General features: G+C 40.4%; 1 protein-coding gene across 3 annotated transcripts in view; it reads left to right on the plus strand.

Annotated features, from left to right (window-relative positions):
- anxa7.L (annexin A7 L homeolog) overlaps nucleotides 1-16,728 on the plus strand; it is a 33,899-nt gene that overhangs the window by 11,792 nt on the left and 5,379 nt on the right. For all 3 annotated transcript variants that reach the window (NM_001096991.1, XM_018224659.2, XM_018224660.2), the window contains 10 exon segments: nucleotides 2,657-2,708; nucleotides 3,447-3,663; nucleotides 3,780-4,067; nucleotides 4,729-4,766; nucleotides 8,001-8,106; nucleotides 8,199-8,293; nucleotides 9,679-9,792; nucleotides 11,467-11,637; nucleotides 11,793-11,963; nucleotides 12,525-12,600. In NM_001096991.1, coding sequence (NP_001090460.1) covers nucleotides 2,658-2,708; nucleotides 3,447-3,663; nucleotides 3,780-4,067; nucleotides 4,729-4,766; nucleotides 8,001-8,106; nucleotides 8,199-8,293; nucleotides 9,679-9,792; nucleotides 11,467-11,637; nucleotides 11,793-11,963; nucleotides 12,525-12,600 — 1,327 coding nt within the window. In that variant the 5' untranslated portion in view covers nucleotide 2,657.

Here is a 16,728-nt window from a genome sequence, read left to right on the forward strand (position 1 = left end):
AAGAAACCGTAACAAAAATATTTTTTAATGCTTAATTCCCCCCCCCCCCAACAGCTATAATTAGTGTTGCCACCCAGCCAGTTTTTTTTTTTTAAAGCAAAGGAGCACCAGCTTGGGGTGACAGGTAAGTAATTAGAATCATTAGGGTTAGCTAAAAAGGTAGCCTTGCATATTAATTATCAGAGCTTTCTCTGAACCAATTTCCATGTTAGTGACAAGGCGTGTACCTGTGCTACCTGCTTGCTCAACAAATAGCCTGGAGGCAACAGTATCTGCTGTTCAAGCATAGTAACACCAAGGATCAGGTTGTAGTTTCCGAGTAGTCCAACCGGTAGTTCCAGTTCAGTGACCGGGCCACTGTAGATTTCTAATATCAAGAACTGGCCAGTTTAAACATAAGTTACGGGTCCTTAATCACACCTTTTGTCTATATGTAGTGGTGAGGTGGCTGCACATGTGCTTCTAACCTTACAAACTACTCACCTAGTTGCCACTCCCCTAGCCAACTGCTCTGGCTCATGTTTTAGGCCAAAAAGACAGGTAGAAGAGTTCTGGCTCTTGGGCTGATGTTCTTCTACTCATGTCAGTCACTGACTGCAAAGGTTGTCCATCCAAGAAGACATAGCCCCATGTATAGCCAGATTTAATCTCCTTTTCCCTTATAGAGCGGATTTATATTAAAGGGGTTTTTCACCTTTAAACAACTAGTTGGTTTCAGATAGATCACCAGAAATAACGACTTTTTCCAATGACTTTTGTATTTTCTATGTGTGACGGTTTTTCTAATATTGAAGTGTATTTTCTCTCCTGAAGCAGCCCTGGGAGGGGGGGTCGCCGATCCTGTAAACTGTTCTAAATGGATACATTTCTTATCTTTGTCCCTGCTGAGCAGAATCTCTGGGTTTCATTAGGCAGCTGTTAGAATTGATACAATAGTTGCTAATACTCCAGAGATGCTTTTGAGAAATGTATCAACTCAATGTTGCAAAATTGTAACAGTTTAGAGTCTGTGCCTGAATTACTGAGCTGCCAGACTCAAACACCAGAGACACGAACATTCAACTTTAAATTTAGATTTTGGAAAAACAGTAAAAAATAAATAATGGAAAGTAATTGAAAAAAGTCTTTATTTCTGGGGAACAATCTAAATACAACTGAATTGAAAAAAGTGTTTGGAAGGTGAACAACCCCTTTTAAATATGTTGGTAAACTAACAGCTTATCTAAAATGGAGAGTTTCAGAGCTCAGTAATTTGTAGCCTTTAAAGGGGCTGTTCACCTTTAAATTAATGATGTAGAGAGTGATATTCTGAGACAATTTGCAATTGGTTATCATTTTTTTTTTTATTTGTGGCTTTTGAGTCCTTTAACTTTTTAATCCGCAGTTTGCAATTTCAGCAATCTGGTTGCTAGGTCCAAAATTACCCTAGCAACCATACATGAATTTGAATAAGACTAGAATATGAATAGGAGAGGGCCTAAATAGAAAGTAATAAAAAGTAGCAATAACAATAAATCTGTATTCGTTAAAACAATAAATATGTAGCCTAACCGAGCAGTTGCATTTTAGATGGGGTCAGTGACCAGCTTTTGAAAGCTGGAAAGAGTCAGAAGAAGAAGAAAGCAAATCATTAAAAAAAACTATAGAAATGCATAATGAAGACCAAATGAAAAGTTACTTAGAACTAGCCATTCTATAGCATACATGTATGGGATCCGTTATCTGGAAACCTGTTATCCAGAAAGCTCTGAATTATGGAAAGGCTGTCTACCATAGACTCATCTAAATATTCAAAATTTTTAAAAATTATTTCCTTTTTCTTTGTAATAATAAAACAGTACATTGTACTCGATCCAAACTAAGTTATAATGAATCCTTATTGGAAGCAAAACCAGCCTATTGGGTTTATTTAATGTTTACATGATTTTCTAGTAGACTGAAGATCCAAATTATGGAAAGATCCGTTATCTGGAAAACCCCTTTTCCCAAGCATTCTGGATAACCGGTCACATACCTATACTAAAAGTTAAGGATTGTAAGGATAGATGTATTGCAGGAAGAGCAGAACCTCTAAATTTTCTTTCAAATATTACTTAAATTATTGTTTTTTATAGTTTGAACTATAGTTTATTATTACAAACTTGTTTTTTGTTATCTATTAAAGTTTCTTGTGAGAATTTATAAAGTGCAAGCATACAAATACTGGCTGATCCACATTAAAGTCACGCTGTACCACTTTTTTTATGTGACCCACCAGAAACAGTATGGAGACCCATTGTTTTGGAACCCATTCTGTTTATAAAACCATTGATTGAGCAGGAGACAATTCTATGCAGTTTAATTAACTGCTATGCAAATACTTTAGTCATGTTGTCACCTGAGAGGGAAGTGATGTCATGAGGGTGACAAAAGGCCTGGTGCGTTGACTTTACTAAGTATATTTGAATTTGTATGAGCATAGGCGCAAATGGATATCAAGGAGAGCTAGCCTCCCCACGTGGGGGTACCAGTATTAGCCCAGGGAATCTCTTTCATTAAAGTTATTTAAAAAAAAACAAAAAACAATGTGCACAGCATTGTGGGTACTTTATCCATTCAATCACAATTATGTTATTTTAATGTTTCCTATCTAATTGTTTTTTATTTATTTTTTTAGAATGTCGTACCAGTATCCTTCAGGCGGCTTCCCAGGATATCCAGGCTATCCTGTAAGTATCACAAATTCAGCTTTTAGCTTTTAATGGCTGTGACCTGCTCTCTACAGACTTAGGTTAGCTTTGCAAATACATATCATGCCCCCTGGACATGTTGTATACACCACACAGTTTCCACCCTGGGAATGGATGAAGATAGTGTGGATAATCATTTGAAAATAAAAATGCCATAGGCATGTGAGAAGCTCCACGAAGGCTGACCTAACTTGTGGTCTGAACTTATAAAACTACTTTCAGCAAACCGCCCTTGTTTGGGACATTGCAGGTTGAATATCAGTTGTTGACTTTCTGATTTATATCAAAAGCTTCCTTATTAATTCTGATAACCAAACCATTAACTGCTACAACTCCCAGCATCACCAAAAATGCCAAGCATTGTTGTAAGTTTAGAAAACGGTCGTTTTACATATGAATTACCAGCTCACTTTAGCTAGTTTTTATTTGTCATTGCTTGACGCATGTGATGTTCAGGAACCAGTGAAAATCTTAAGGCTTTCAGTCGACTAGATATCTTATAAGGGGGCTCCTTTTGCCTAGAAGATGTATTGGAGCTCATTCTATTAAAATCACCAGAAATCCTGTCTCTCTACATGCAGAATTTGTGCAAAATGCAATGATTTTGTTTGTACTGGAATCAGTTATTTGAGTGAGCTCTAATACATCTGCTAGGAAAGGGAAGCTTATATTAAATGTTCATTTTCACGATCGTAACCCTCGTTTTTTTTTCTCTAGGGAGGGGACCCATCATATCCACCTGGAGTACAACAGGGTTTTCCTGGGGGACAGTTCCCCCCTGCTGGGGGACAGTTCCCCCCTGCTGCAGGAGGAGGTGCATTCCCACCAGCATCTGGTGGGGGTTTCCCACCTGCTCCTGGCGGAGGGTATCCTCAGGCAGGAGGATACCCAGCTCCTGGTGGCTATCCTGGAGGCATGCCATCTTACCCTGGAGGTAAGTTATTAATCTAGTTTTTATTTTGTGATATTTTTGCTTTTATAGCCGACTGTAATTGTGGAATATGTGTATGCAACCTTTTGCAATTTAACTGTATTTTTGCTTATTTTCAGCACCAGGCTTTGGAGCACCTGCTGGTGGCCAAGGTTATGGTGCCCCTCCTGGTGCACCTGCTTATGGAGTCCCTGGGTATGGCGGGCCTGGTTTTAATGCTCCAGCTGGTGGATATGGGGCTCCTAATGCAGGGGGTTTCGGGGTACCCCCAGCTGGTGGATATGGAGCACCTGGAGGTGCACCAGGCTATGGTGGTTTTTCACAACCTTCATCTCAGAGCTATGGAGCAGGAGGGCCAGGACAAATGCCAGGACAAATGCCAGGACAAATGCCAGGCCAAGCGCCAAGTAAGTTAATAAATACTGTGAAAGTATCCTGCACGCTGCTCCTGTTGCTCAGTGGATCAGTGCTTATGCAGTAAGATTCTCCCATCAGAAAACGATAAGTCACTATTAACAGTCCTGTATAAGTCACATGCACCCAAACCCACTGTGCAGAAATATATAATTATGTTGTTGTATGCTTGGGACCTGGGGTTTTCAAATGTAATGTAATGGATCTTCATACCTTAAGTCTACGAGAAAATCATGTAAGCATTAAATAAACCCAATAGACTGGTTTTTCGTCTAAGTATTCATTATGTCTTAGTTTGGATCAAGTACAAAGTACTGTTTTATTATTACAGAGAAATAAGAATTCATTTTTAAAAATTTTGATTTGGGTAAAATGGAGATGGCCATTCTGAATTTCTGAGCTTTCTGCTTAATGGGTTTCCAGATAACCGATCCCATACCTATAAAATAAATAAATATATATACATCTCTTTTTTTTTTTTTTTTTTTTTTTTTTCATGTTTAAGGATGCATTTGTGCTATTTTAGGTAACACTGTATGTTTGTTTTAGTGGATTCATTTAATGATGCATAAAGCATAAACCTTTATTTCTTGATGCGTGGTGATGGAAAGACTGAGAATTTACTGTGACTTTCTTCCATTTCTGTACATATAGGTGGATATCCAAGTGGCCCGGCACCTGCACAACCTACGGTAAGAGCATGTGTTTTTTTTTTTAAATTTATTTATTTTTTACATTTCAGCTGTTTTCACAGAGGCTTGCAAATGTTTAGTTGAATATATTCCCAATCGTGTAATCTTAACAAAGCATATGATGTTAAAATGCAAAAATAGAATTATTGTGATGGTAGACATGTTTAATATTTTTAATATTTTATGCAGTGATTGAAGGGATGTTTTTGATAACTGGTACATTTTTTAAAAACAAAAATAGTTTTTGACCAATTTACTTATTTTCTAATTTACTTTTCACTGATATCTGATAAATTGGCACAAATCTAACCTTGCCCACTATTCATTTTGATTACTCCTTTAATTTCTGAGTTTCATTGCTTTGAAATACCAGTAACACAGATTATGGTATGTCAGAGTGGAAATTCTGAGTATTTAGAATGTCAGGAGTCAAAAATATTTCTCCAAGACAAAGCAACATTTTAACGCCAGGTACAGGGGAAGGGGGCAGCCCCTAGGAAAACTTTGCAGGGCTGCTAAGTCAAAATGGATGGGGATTTTTTTGTATTTTAAAGTGGACCAGTCACCCAGACACGAAAAGGTCTGACTTTAAGTGCTGTTTTTTTGTGTTCAAAATGTAACTTCTGTTCCTCACGATGTTCTCATCTGTACTTTAATGTCTTGGCACTTGGTGTAAAAAAGGCTGGCGAAACAAGGTGACTGCATGTGTGTTTTTTTTTTTTTTTTTTGTGATGTTCAGATTTACATTTTGCTTGCAGTGAATTCATTTTCGGGTGTAACGAGTTGTTCTTAAACAGTGGGACTAGGTGGGCTCAGGGCATCAAAGGGATGAATGTTTATTTGATGTCTTGGATACCCCTAGAACTATTTGCAGGGTGTCTATTCATGTAGTTGTAACCTTTGTGGTCTAAAGGGAGTACCCCCAAACTCTACATTACGACTAAAGGCGGAATGTATTGGTTGGGGGTGTCCAACATATATAGTATCAATCCAACAGTTGTTTATCTCCAAGTCATGTTCCTCCAGCTGTCAAGAGCTGTTGGGATGTACAAGGGTAAGTATGCTGAAAATATTTGTCCTGTACTATTTATATGTATGGGAAAAAGTTAACGTTAAAATTCACCTTGAGTGTAGAAAAAAAGTATATATATTGGTAGTATACCTTTTTTTTTTTTAAAACTAAACCAAGACATCATTTTACACAGTGAGGGGCCGAGTGAAGGATTCGAAGTAAAAAAACTTCGAATTTCGAAGTGTTTTTTGGGCTACTTCAGCCATCGAATGGGCTACTTCGACCTTCGACTACGACTTCGAATCGAAGGATTCAAACTAAAAACTGTTTGACTACTCGACCATTCGACCATTCGATAGTCGAAGTACTGTCTCTTTAAGAAAAAACTTCGACCCCCTAAAAAACCTACCGAACTCAATGTTAGCCTATGGGGAAGGTCCCCGTAGGCTTGCCTAAGTTTTTTTGGTCAAAGGATACTCCTTCGATCGTTGGATTAAAATCCTTCGTTTCGAAGGATTTAATCGTTCGATCGAAGGATTATTCCTTCGATCAAACTATTTGCGCTAAAATCCTTCGACTTCGAGATTCGAAGTTGAAGGATTTTAATTCCCAGTCGAATATCGAGGGTTAATTAACCCTCTATATTCAACCCTTGTTGAATCGGCCCCTTAGTCTTTTTCTGGATGATCACTGATAAAAAAAATATATCAGTCTTTACTGATGCCAGGCCAGAAGTTCATTCCATGCCTCAATCTTTGAGTTAAATTTTAGTATAATATAGAACGGCCAAGCCTAGACAACTTTTTCGATTTGGTCTTCATTATATTTTTTTCTTTTATAGTTGAATTATTTGCCTTCTTCTTTTGACTCTTTCCAGATTTCAAATAGGGCTCACTGACCACATCTATAAGGCTACAAAAATACATTTATTGCTACTGCTGATTACACATCTTTCTAACCGGGTCATCTTCAATTCACATTACAGTCACTTATTTAAATCCGTGTATTAGGGTAATCTTGACCCTAGCACATTAACCATATTTGGAGCGCACTCGGGAACCACCTTGAAGAACCGCACTATTCCAGATCACAGGCAAAACTTTTACCTGTGATCTGGAATAGTGCAGTTCTTCAAGGTAGTTCCGGAGTGCGCTCCCAATATGGTTAATGTGCTGATTGTGTTGTTCTTGGTGACTGACTCGGGGCAGCGGCACCCGGGTCACAGTGGCATTGGGGTAAGACTCTTATTTATATCTATTTTATACATTTGTCCCGTGTGTGGGGAGATCGGGTTGATTATACCGGCTCCAAGGTTCAAACGTGGTGTCTGGGGCGGGAGGCACCCGGACTAAAAGTTCCGAATGGTGAGCAGCGCACAGGCTCTGACGGCCATTTAGAAAATTGGAGTCTTACCCCATCTTTTGTATTTACATAGCCATAGTGAAGCCTGGAAGTAGCACTGGATGTATTTGCTCTGTAGCATAAGTATTTGCATAACTTGGACCCCAGCAACCAGATTTGCAAATTGATGAGCTGCAGAATAAAAAGCTAAACTCACAAACCACAAATAATAAAAAATGAAAACCAATTGCAGATTGTCTCAGAATATCACTCTCTACATCATGTCAAAATTTAACTCAAAGGTGAACAACCCATTTTTACACGGTCTGCCCTTCTTTATAGTGAGACCAATAACGGCAAAGTTACTAGCTAAAATAATCCTGAAAACCAGTCCAACAGACCAATTGAAGTATCAGTACAAGAATCACAGCATTGTATAACACTGATAACTGTTTAAGAAAAAATTCAAATAAGTATAATTGTATAATGAGGTCTTTTATATAATGTATGGCTAAAACTATGTAGATACATCTTCTAATTATTGGAATTGACTATTAAAGTCACACTCATCATTAGCAAAACAGGTGCCACTACACCATACAATGACATTGTAGACAATTCTGTGCTTTTCACATTTTGCCAGTTGAAGAACAACTTTGTTACTACTACTGGTTTAACATTGGTAGGGAGGTGTCCACATACTTTTATTTATATTTATACTTCATTATAAAACTGACTTAATAATCTGCATATGCAATGGGTAAACTCTCTTACTTGCAACATTGCTCCATGTCTCTGTCTCTAGGCAAATGTTATTACCTGATTCAGATTAAATGTGGGTAGTTTCACCAATATGATTTGTTTTTTGGTCTGTTTTTAAGCCTTATGCAGCAGCGATGACGGCCACTCAGGGCACAATTAAAGCAGCACCTAACTTTGATGCCCTATCTGACGCTGAAAAACTAAGAAAAGCAATGAAAGGATTTGGTATGAAAATTAAAAATGTTTTTTTTTTTAAATTACTTTTTACATTCATCATCTGTACCTACTTTATTAAAGCTGATCTCTTCTTCTCTTAGGAACCGACGAGCAAACCATTATTGACGTTGTTGCTAACCGTTCCAATGACCAGAGACAAAAGATCAAGGCCGCATTCAAGACCGCTTATGGCAAAGTAAGTCACTTGTTATGTGATCAAGAAATATCACTGAAAATACTGTTTCAAAAACTGGGTATAAATTAAATTCTCTCATAGCTGACCATGTTGCAGTTAAAAAAGCTTTTGGTTGGCTATATACTAAAATCAAGGGGCGGGTTAGTGGAAGCACTCTTAAGGCTAAATCAAAATATATTCAAGTATAATGGAAGTGCTACTTACAATGCACTTCCCTGGTCCCCTGTCTCATAGGTTATTCAATATAAATGCAAATGCATATGTTTACAAAACAGGGGTTTTTAGTTACAAAGTTATGATCATAAAGTTGAAAAGCCACCATACCACGTCAAGGTAAACCCCATATGGCGGTTCCTAACTTACTTAACTCAGGTCATAATATAAAAAGATACTTCTCTGCATAATAGCATTACCTGTACACTGTGTGTGTTGAGCATCGGTTTCAATCTGAAAGCGAAATCCTCCCCCGCCAGTAAGGGCTTTTAAGTGAGAGAGATTGCTCAAACCAACGCCCATATTTAAAAGCATAGGACCACCATTAGTATAAAGGGGTGGGTATGGGGTGCTATTAAAAACCACATAGAGCTGAGCCACAGCTTCAGGCGAATATACAAAAATCAAGGGGTGGGGGTTAGTGGAAGCACTCTTAAGGCTAAATCAAAATATATTCAAGTATAATGGAAGTGCTACTTACAATGCACTTCCCTTGGCTATATACTAACCGGTCTTTAAAGGGATAACATGTTTTCCGATGACAGGATCCCTTTAAGTCATTTAATTTTGATCACACGTACTTCAGCTACCTGTGTATACAATCATTCACTGACTGCATAGAGGGAAGCCAGCATATTATTTAACCCTTTATGTTCCAGGGTTCATAGAATCTACATAGTTGACTCTAAATTCTGCCTGTTCTGTAGATTCTACATATCCTGGTTTCTTCTTTTTATCGGTGTTGCATCAAGAGTTATTTTTATTTTATTTTATTTGAGAACTAGTTTTCTGCTGTAGGCCTTGTGCTCTAGGGTGGTCTGACCTGTTGGTTACTTATCACCTATGGATTACTGTACAATGCTTCTTCCTAAACCCAGTTGTACAACATTCTTAAAATCTTAACGCAAATAACAAGACTTGTGTTGTGCATATGAATGCATTTATTGCTGTCTGCTCCCCTCCAAACACATCTACAGTCACATATTTAAAAGAAAAATCCATCCTTCAAATTGTAGCCTTTATTTGATTTTCATTCCACTTTTAATTAGTTTAGCAGAAAATATCCACGTGGCACATAATCCTGAAGGTAGGAATGTTTTCTAGTGCTTGGTAAACTCAACAAGTCAAAATGACAAAGTATAGCTCTTATTTATTTAATTATTTTTTTTTAGGATTTAATAAAAGATCTGAAGTCAGAATTAAGTGGTAATGTGGAAGAACTCATTATTGCTCTTTTTATGCCTTCCACATATTATGATGCCTGGAGTTTATATAATGCAATGAAGGTAAGTGCCCATGTTTATTTTGATCTTAAGTGTAACTACTATTTTATTTTACCTGAAGTTAACAGGACTACCACTATGCCTCAGGTTATGTCTGTATATCTGTGGCCAGTAACTGTGCTCTACTGTACAACTGTCATTGAACCAGGTTTTACTAAAGGAGAACTAAACCCCCAAACTTATGAAAATCCCTATCCTCCATAGTACCCCCTCCCTGCCCCCCCGCACAGATGTTAATACCTGTAAATGCCCCTAAGTCTTTAATTACCCCTCGATGCAGAGTCAGCGCAGCAGAGCTCACAGGCTTTAAAGAAGAACTAAACCCTTAAAATGAACATGGTTAAAATTGCTATAGTTTATATTCTAAACTTACTGCACCAGCTATGATCCAGGTCTTTATAGTTATCACAGGAGCTCCAGATCTTGGATTACGTTAGAAGTGTCTGTGAAACACGCACATGCTTAGGGGTCGTCACAAATATCAAACAGAAAATGAAGCTGATCTGTCATGTAAGCTGATGATACAGGGCTGATGATTAAATTCTCACCCTAATTACACTGGTTTCAGAGCACAGGGCTGATGATTAAATTCTCACCCTAATTACACTGGTTTCAGAGCTGTCATGTGAACCTGAATAAATCACTGTTCAACCTTATATTGTGACATTTCTATTCTATGTGTACTGTATTTTATGAGTTGGTTCCTAAGCCCAGTAAGTGACAGCAGCACAGAGCATGTGCAGTGAATCGATTTTCGTTAATACAAGTATTTTAAGTTTTTTTTACCAGCTGGTTTTTCCCGCTCTTATGTATATTTAAGGCGGTTTTATGTTTGGTTTGTTACTTTGAGAAAGGCCTTGGGAAGGCCAAAACATTTAGTCCCATACAATAAATTTCTTTATTTTTTTATAAGTCCTGAGAGTGCGGACCTTCTTGCAGTTGTTACAGATAATTTATTGGCTCTGCACTCAGGCATAATCAACGACTTTATCGAGATACACACAGCCACACACACACACACAGCCACACACACACACACACACACACACAGCCACACACACACACACAGCCACACACACACACAGCCACAGGATGCTGATAGACAGTTGGTAACTGCTCGCTGCATAAGCCTAACAAGATGGTTTCTTTGTGATAATAGAAAGAAATCTGTTTATAAAATCTTTTTCCGTTTGTTAGGTGGAAATACTGTACTTTCCCCATCTAACATTAAGTTCGAATGGAAAAAATTCAGAAAATTTGAGGTTTTTTTTTTAACTATAAAATCAAGAATTTTTTGAAAAAACCCACATTTTTCGTGATTTATTATTCCCACAAGGATAAAAAAAATAAATCCAAAACGGAAAATCCGGCATCTCAGACCTACCGAGGTTGTATATAAGTCAATGGGAGAAGTCCCGAAGATATCTGAAAATGTTGTGGTTTTCAGGCAAAAATACAAAAAAAAATATTTGTTTTGGGGGGGAAAATCTGAAAAATTTGTTTTTTCCCGCCCTGGAATTTTGATAAAATGCGTTGATAAATAAGGGGAAATAACCCATGCAGAGTTGGTCAAAGTATATTTCAAAAAACAATGAGATAAATTTGGACTTTAATAAATAACCTTTAAAAGTACATTTACTACATTTTTTTTTTTTCTTCAATTGTCCATTTTTGTAGGGAGCAGGAACACAAGAGCGAGTACTCATTGAGATTCTATGCACAAGGACAAACAGTGAAATCAGGAACATCGTTGCCTGTTACAAACAAGAGTTTGGCAGAGAAATTGAGAAGGACATTCGATCAGACACTTCTGGGCATTTTGAAAGACTGCTGGTGTCCATGTGCCAGGTCAGCCATTGGTTCACTTCTTCCTTTAGGTTGTTCTTTGGGAAATGGGAAAAACTTCCTAGATAACAAAGTTCTGTAGAGATGTTTCAAAGACTAAAGACACTTTTTGGTTTTTCTTACTTTATTTTACATTTGATTTTGTTTCCTATCCTTAGGGGAACCGCGATGAAAACCAAAATGTTAACGCGCAGCAGGCCGAGCAGGATGCCCAGCGCCTTTACCAAGCGGGGGAAGGGAAGCTTGGAACAGACGAGTCCTCCTTCAATTTGGTGTTAGCAAGTCGAAGTTTCCCCCAGTTGAAAGCTGTGGCTGAAGCATATGCGAGGGTAATTTCAGTAGAATCCATTTCTGTCCAAATATCCTCTGTCTTTGAATTAGAGCCTTTTAAATTTTATAACACTGGGAGTTCAATATGTGTTTCCCAAACGATCCAATCCTGGTGTATTTTTGATTGGTGCTTGTATCACACAAGGTCCTGATGTTAATAACCATACCAGGAGTACACCGGCTGTTACACGGCAACATTTTGTTATAGGAATGATCAGTAACTCAGGGTAGTTTCCTCTGACATTCATCCCTTTCACTTTTGAATTGGGAAGTCCCAGGTACAGGGGCGATCCTGGCCCCTTCGCCGCCCGAGGCAGCAGCAGTTGCTACTGCCCCCCCTCCCCCGGAAATTCACTCTTAAAGTACCAGGAGCAGCATTTTTGCTGCCCCTGGTACCTAGTGGGGTGCTGCCGCCTGAGGCAACAGCCCCAACTCGCCTCATTGGCGAAGCACCCCATCCCAGGTTTTTCCATTCAATTTTGGGCGTATGTTGTACACCATATATCTCTAGCAAGCTTCAATAATGAACACTATACATTTTGTTTTGCTTCCCTGTACAGATATCCAAACGTGACCTGCTTAGTGTCATTGGCAGAGAATTTTCTGGATATATAGAAGATGGCCTGAAAGCAGTTTGTAAGTAAATGTTTAGAAATCTACAAGCAGTATCTTCAGTACAATTTGTAAGAGGGGCGTTATAGACTTGTGTTTAACATGGGGGTTGTGCTGATCAATGTACTGCAAATTTATTTAATACAAACATGAAATTATGTTTATTTTTTTTAACTTGTTTGGAGTTAAGTTAGAGTAAAACTGGCCATACACTGGAAATTGTGCCTTTATTTGATGAGGTTCCTAAATTATTTATTTGGCCACCCAATGGTTTCCCAATTCATTTGTCCTCTGTTGCGACGATTGAATGATATGTAGGACTAAACAGATCCACAAGGAGAGGACCTTTCTCCTGATGGAATATTTTAGCCTTCCCAGTCAATATCTGATTAAAGTTTGATCTGGAAATTTTTGACACTATTCAGTAATCGAAAGCCAATATTGGACAATGGAGAGCTTTAGTAAAAGAGTTTTATACACAGAGGTCCTACACAAAATTTCTGGTTGGCCCACCTCCTCAGTGATTCCTTTTCTTTTTAAAGGGGTGCACGCAACATCATGTGTTCACCTTCACATGCTTGTCATTCTGGATACAAGGAATTTGCAGCACTCCCAATGGTAGTATAAAACCGCCTTTATTCTTTTACATATTGCATAACAGCAGGAGCGACGTTTCGAACCTGAACTGGTCCTTTTTAAGCTGACAAACTCCATTGGGAATGCTGCAAGTTCCTTGAATACAGATAGGGTTGCCACCTTTTATAAAAAAAATTACCGGCTGCTGGGGGCGGGGCCTCAAAAGGGCGTGGCGTGACGTCAAAAGGGCGTGGTGTTACGTCAAAGGGGGCGGGGCCACGCAACGGAGACCCGCAGCTGCTAGAAGAGGCAAAAAACAGGATTTTTTGATACTCACCGTTAAATCTGTTTCTTTGTAGTCATAAGGGGGACACAGGGAACCATGGGGTTAAGCTCCATCCTCCAGGAGGCAGGACACTTGAATAATTAAATAAGGGGCGTGCCCATCAGGCTTTACCCCATACACTGTACATTCCTCTTCAGTTTGTTCCAAAAGCTACTATCGTAGTTAACTTCAAAAAAACTCTCCTAATAGGCAGAAAGTAATCAGTGAAACTGAACAAAAAACTCGACCAAACCGGTCAAAGCTCGTCAAGGGCGGGAAGCCCTGTGTCCCCCTTATGACTACAGAGAAACAGATTTAACGGTGAGTATCAAAAAATCCTGTTTTCTCTGTCGTCTTAGGGGGACACAGGGAACCATGGGGACTTAACAAAGCAGTCCCAAACAGCAGGGTGGGAACGATCTAACAGTAAAGTACGTGGTTGCAGAGTTAGGAAATCACTGACTGCAACACCTTACGTCCGAGGGCAGCCTCGGCGGAAGAAAATGTATCGACTTTGTAAAATTTAGAGAATGTGTGAGCGGAGGACCAGGTAGCCGCCCTACAGATCTGTTCCAAGGAAGCAGAGTTTCGCCATGCCCAGGAGGCTCCCACCGCTCTGGTGGAGTGAGCCCTGAGTCCTTCAGGCGGTGATCTTCCCTTTGCGGAATATGCTTGTTTTATGGATTCTCTAATCCACCTTGATATAGTCAACTTGGAAGCTGCCTGACCCCGACGGGGGCCGGATGGGATGACGAACAGAGCTTGAGACTTTCGGAAAGGTTTTGATCGTTCCACATACCATCTTAGTGCTCTAACAACATCCAGATTATGGATTCTACGTTCCTTATCATTCTTAGGGTCTGGGCATAGAGACGGAAGAACAATTTCTTGGTTTACATGAAACGCCGATACTACCTTGGGTAGAAATTCAGGAATCGTGCGGAGAACGGCCTTATCCTTGTGGAAAATTAAGTAAGGAGGAACACACGACAGGGCGCTAATCTCAGACACTCTTCTAGTCGATGATATTGCTACTAGAAACACCACCTTGTAGGTTATCCATGTATCAGATATTGCATGCATTGGCTCAAATGGAGGATCCAGCATTGCCTCCAGCACTACATTGAGGTCCCAGCTAGCAACCGGTGGCTTGAAAGGCGGCATGATATGAGCCACTCCTTGTAGAAACGTGCGGATCAAGTCTTCATTCGCTAACCGAGATTGAAACAGAATTGACAGGGCCGACACCTGGACTTTAAGAGAACTGAGCTTGAGACCCAGTTGTAGCCCCTGTTGTAGAAAGGATAATATCCTAGGCAATTGCAGTTCCAGAAACGGAAAATGTGATTCTTCGCACCACTTGGAGTAGGACTGCCAAACCCTGTGATATGACTTGGCCGATGAAGCTTTTCGAGCCTTCAGCATAGTGGTTATGACCTTCTCATCTAATCCTTGTCTCTGCCAAACGGACCTCTCAATAGCCATCCCGTCAAAGCGAAGAGACCCGGGTTGTGGTGAGCTATGGGACCCTGCTGAAGCAGGTCTGGCCTGCATTTTAGCCGAAGTGGTTGCGCTACGGACATCTCCTGCAGGTTGGTGAACCAAGTTCTCCGAGGCCAGTATGGGGCCACTGTTATTACTGTTGTTAGAGATTGCTTGATCTTCTTCAGAACCCTTGGCAGCATGGGGAGCGGCGGAAAGACATATGCGAGTTTGAACTGCCAGTGCTGCGTCATGGCATCCACCCCCACTGCTAATGGGTCTCTACAGCGGGCGAAAAACCTTGTTACTTTTCGATTGTCTCTTGATGCCATTAGATCTATGCTGGGAGTCCCCCATTGATCTACAAGCTCTTGGAATGTCTCTGGATGTAGTTCCCATTCCCCGGGGTCCAGCTGATTCCGACTGAGAAAGTCCGCTTTTGTGTTGGACACTCCCGGAATATGTATTGCAGACAACTTTACTGAATTGATTTCTGCCCATAGCAGAATCTGCCTGGCTTCCGTCAGCGCGGCCCGACTTCTTGTTCCTCCCTGACGATTTATGTACGCCACTGTTGTCGCGTTGTCGCTTTGAATGCGTATTGGGCATGCTCTGAGGTGATCTTCCCATTGAATTAGGGCCAGCTTCACTGCTCTCAGTTCCAGAATGTTTATTGGTAGTCTGGCTTCCTCTGGAGACCATCGACCTTGTGCTGACTGCTTGTCCCATGTCGCCCCCCATCCCTTGAGGCTGGCATCCGTGGTTATCACCACCCATTCCGGAATTGCCCATGATTGACCCCTGGCTAGGTTCTCGGGGCTCAACCACCATTGAAGTGCCGTCCTTGTCTGCTGCGACAGCGACAGGAGTCGAGAAAGAGATCCCCCTTTCCATGTTGCTAGGATACTGGCTTGAAGAGGTCGCAGGTGTATTTGTGCAAATGGAACTGCTTCTATGGCTGAGACCATTGTTCCCAACACTTGCATTGCTTTGTGTATCGTCGTGGTTTGACTGGTGATTAAAAAGCGAACTTGGTCTCTGATTCTGGTCTGCTTGTCTGTGGGTAAGCTCACAGTTTGCTCTATCGTGTCGAACTCCAGGCCTAGAAACATCATTCTGTGACTGGGCTCCGTGTTGGACTTGGACCAGTTGACAGTCCATCCGAAGCTCTGGAGTAATCGCACCGCCTTGTTCAGGTCCTCTTTGGCCCTCATCACTGAACTGGCTTTTAGAAGGAGATCGTCCAGATAAGGTGTCACTGAAATCCCCTGTAGCCTTAAGGTGGCCGCTGTTGCTGCCATCAACTTTGTAAAGACTCTGGGGGCGGACGACAGACCGAACGGAAGTGCCACAAATTGGAAGTGCTTGTTCTTGAAGGCAAAACGTAAATAACGATGATGGGGCGGCCATATCGGGACATGAAGGTATGCATCCTTTATATCCAGGGACATCAACAGTTGCCCCTGTTCCATCCCCCGAATGACTGATCTCAATGTTTCCATCTTGAACTTTACCGATCGGATGAATTTGTTGAGACCCTTGAGATCGAGCACTGGTCTGACCGATCCATCCCTCTTTGGCACTGTAAAAAGGTTTGAGTAGAAACCTGAGAATCTCTCCGTAGGTGGTACTGGACTGATTACTCCGGACCGCTCTAGTCTTTCTATACATTCTAGGAAAGCTAGTGCCTTCTGCGGACTGTGAGGAACCCTGGACATGAAAAATCTTTTGGGGGGCATGGTTTTGAAATCTAGGTGATGTCCTTCTGT

This window comes from Xenopus laevis, chromosome 7L (assembly GCF_017654675.1).
Source record: "Xenopus laevis strain J_2021 chromosome 7L, Xenopus_laevis_v10.1, whole genome shotgun sequence".
In the NCBI taxonomy this organism is placed as follows: domain Eukaryota; kingdom Metazoa; phylum Chordata; class Amphibia; order Anura; family Pipidae; genus Xenopus; species Xenopus laevis.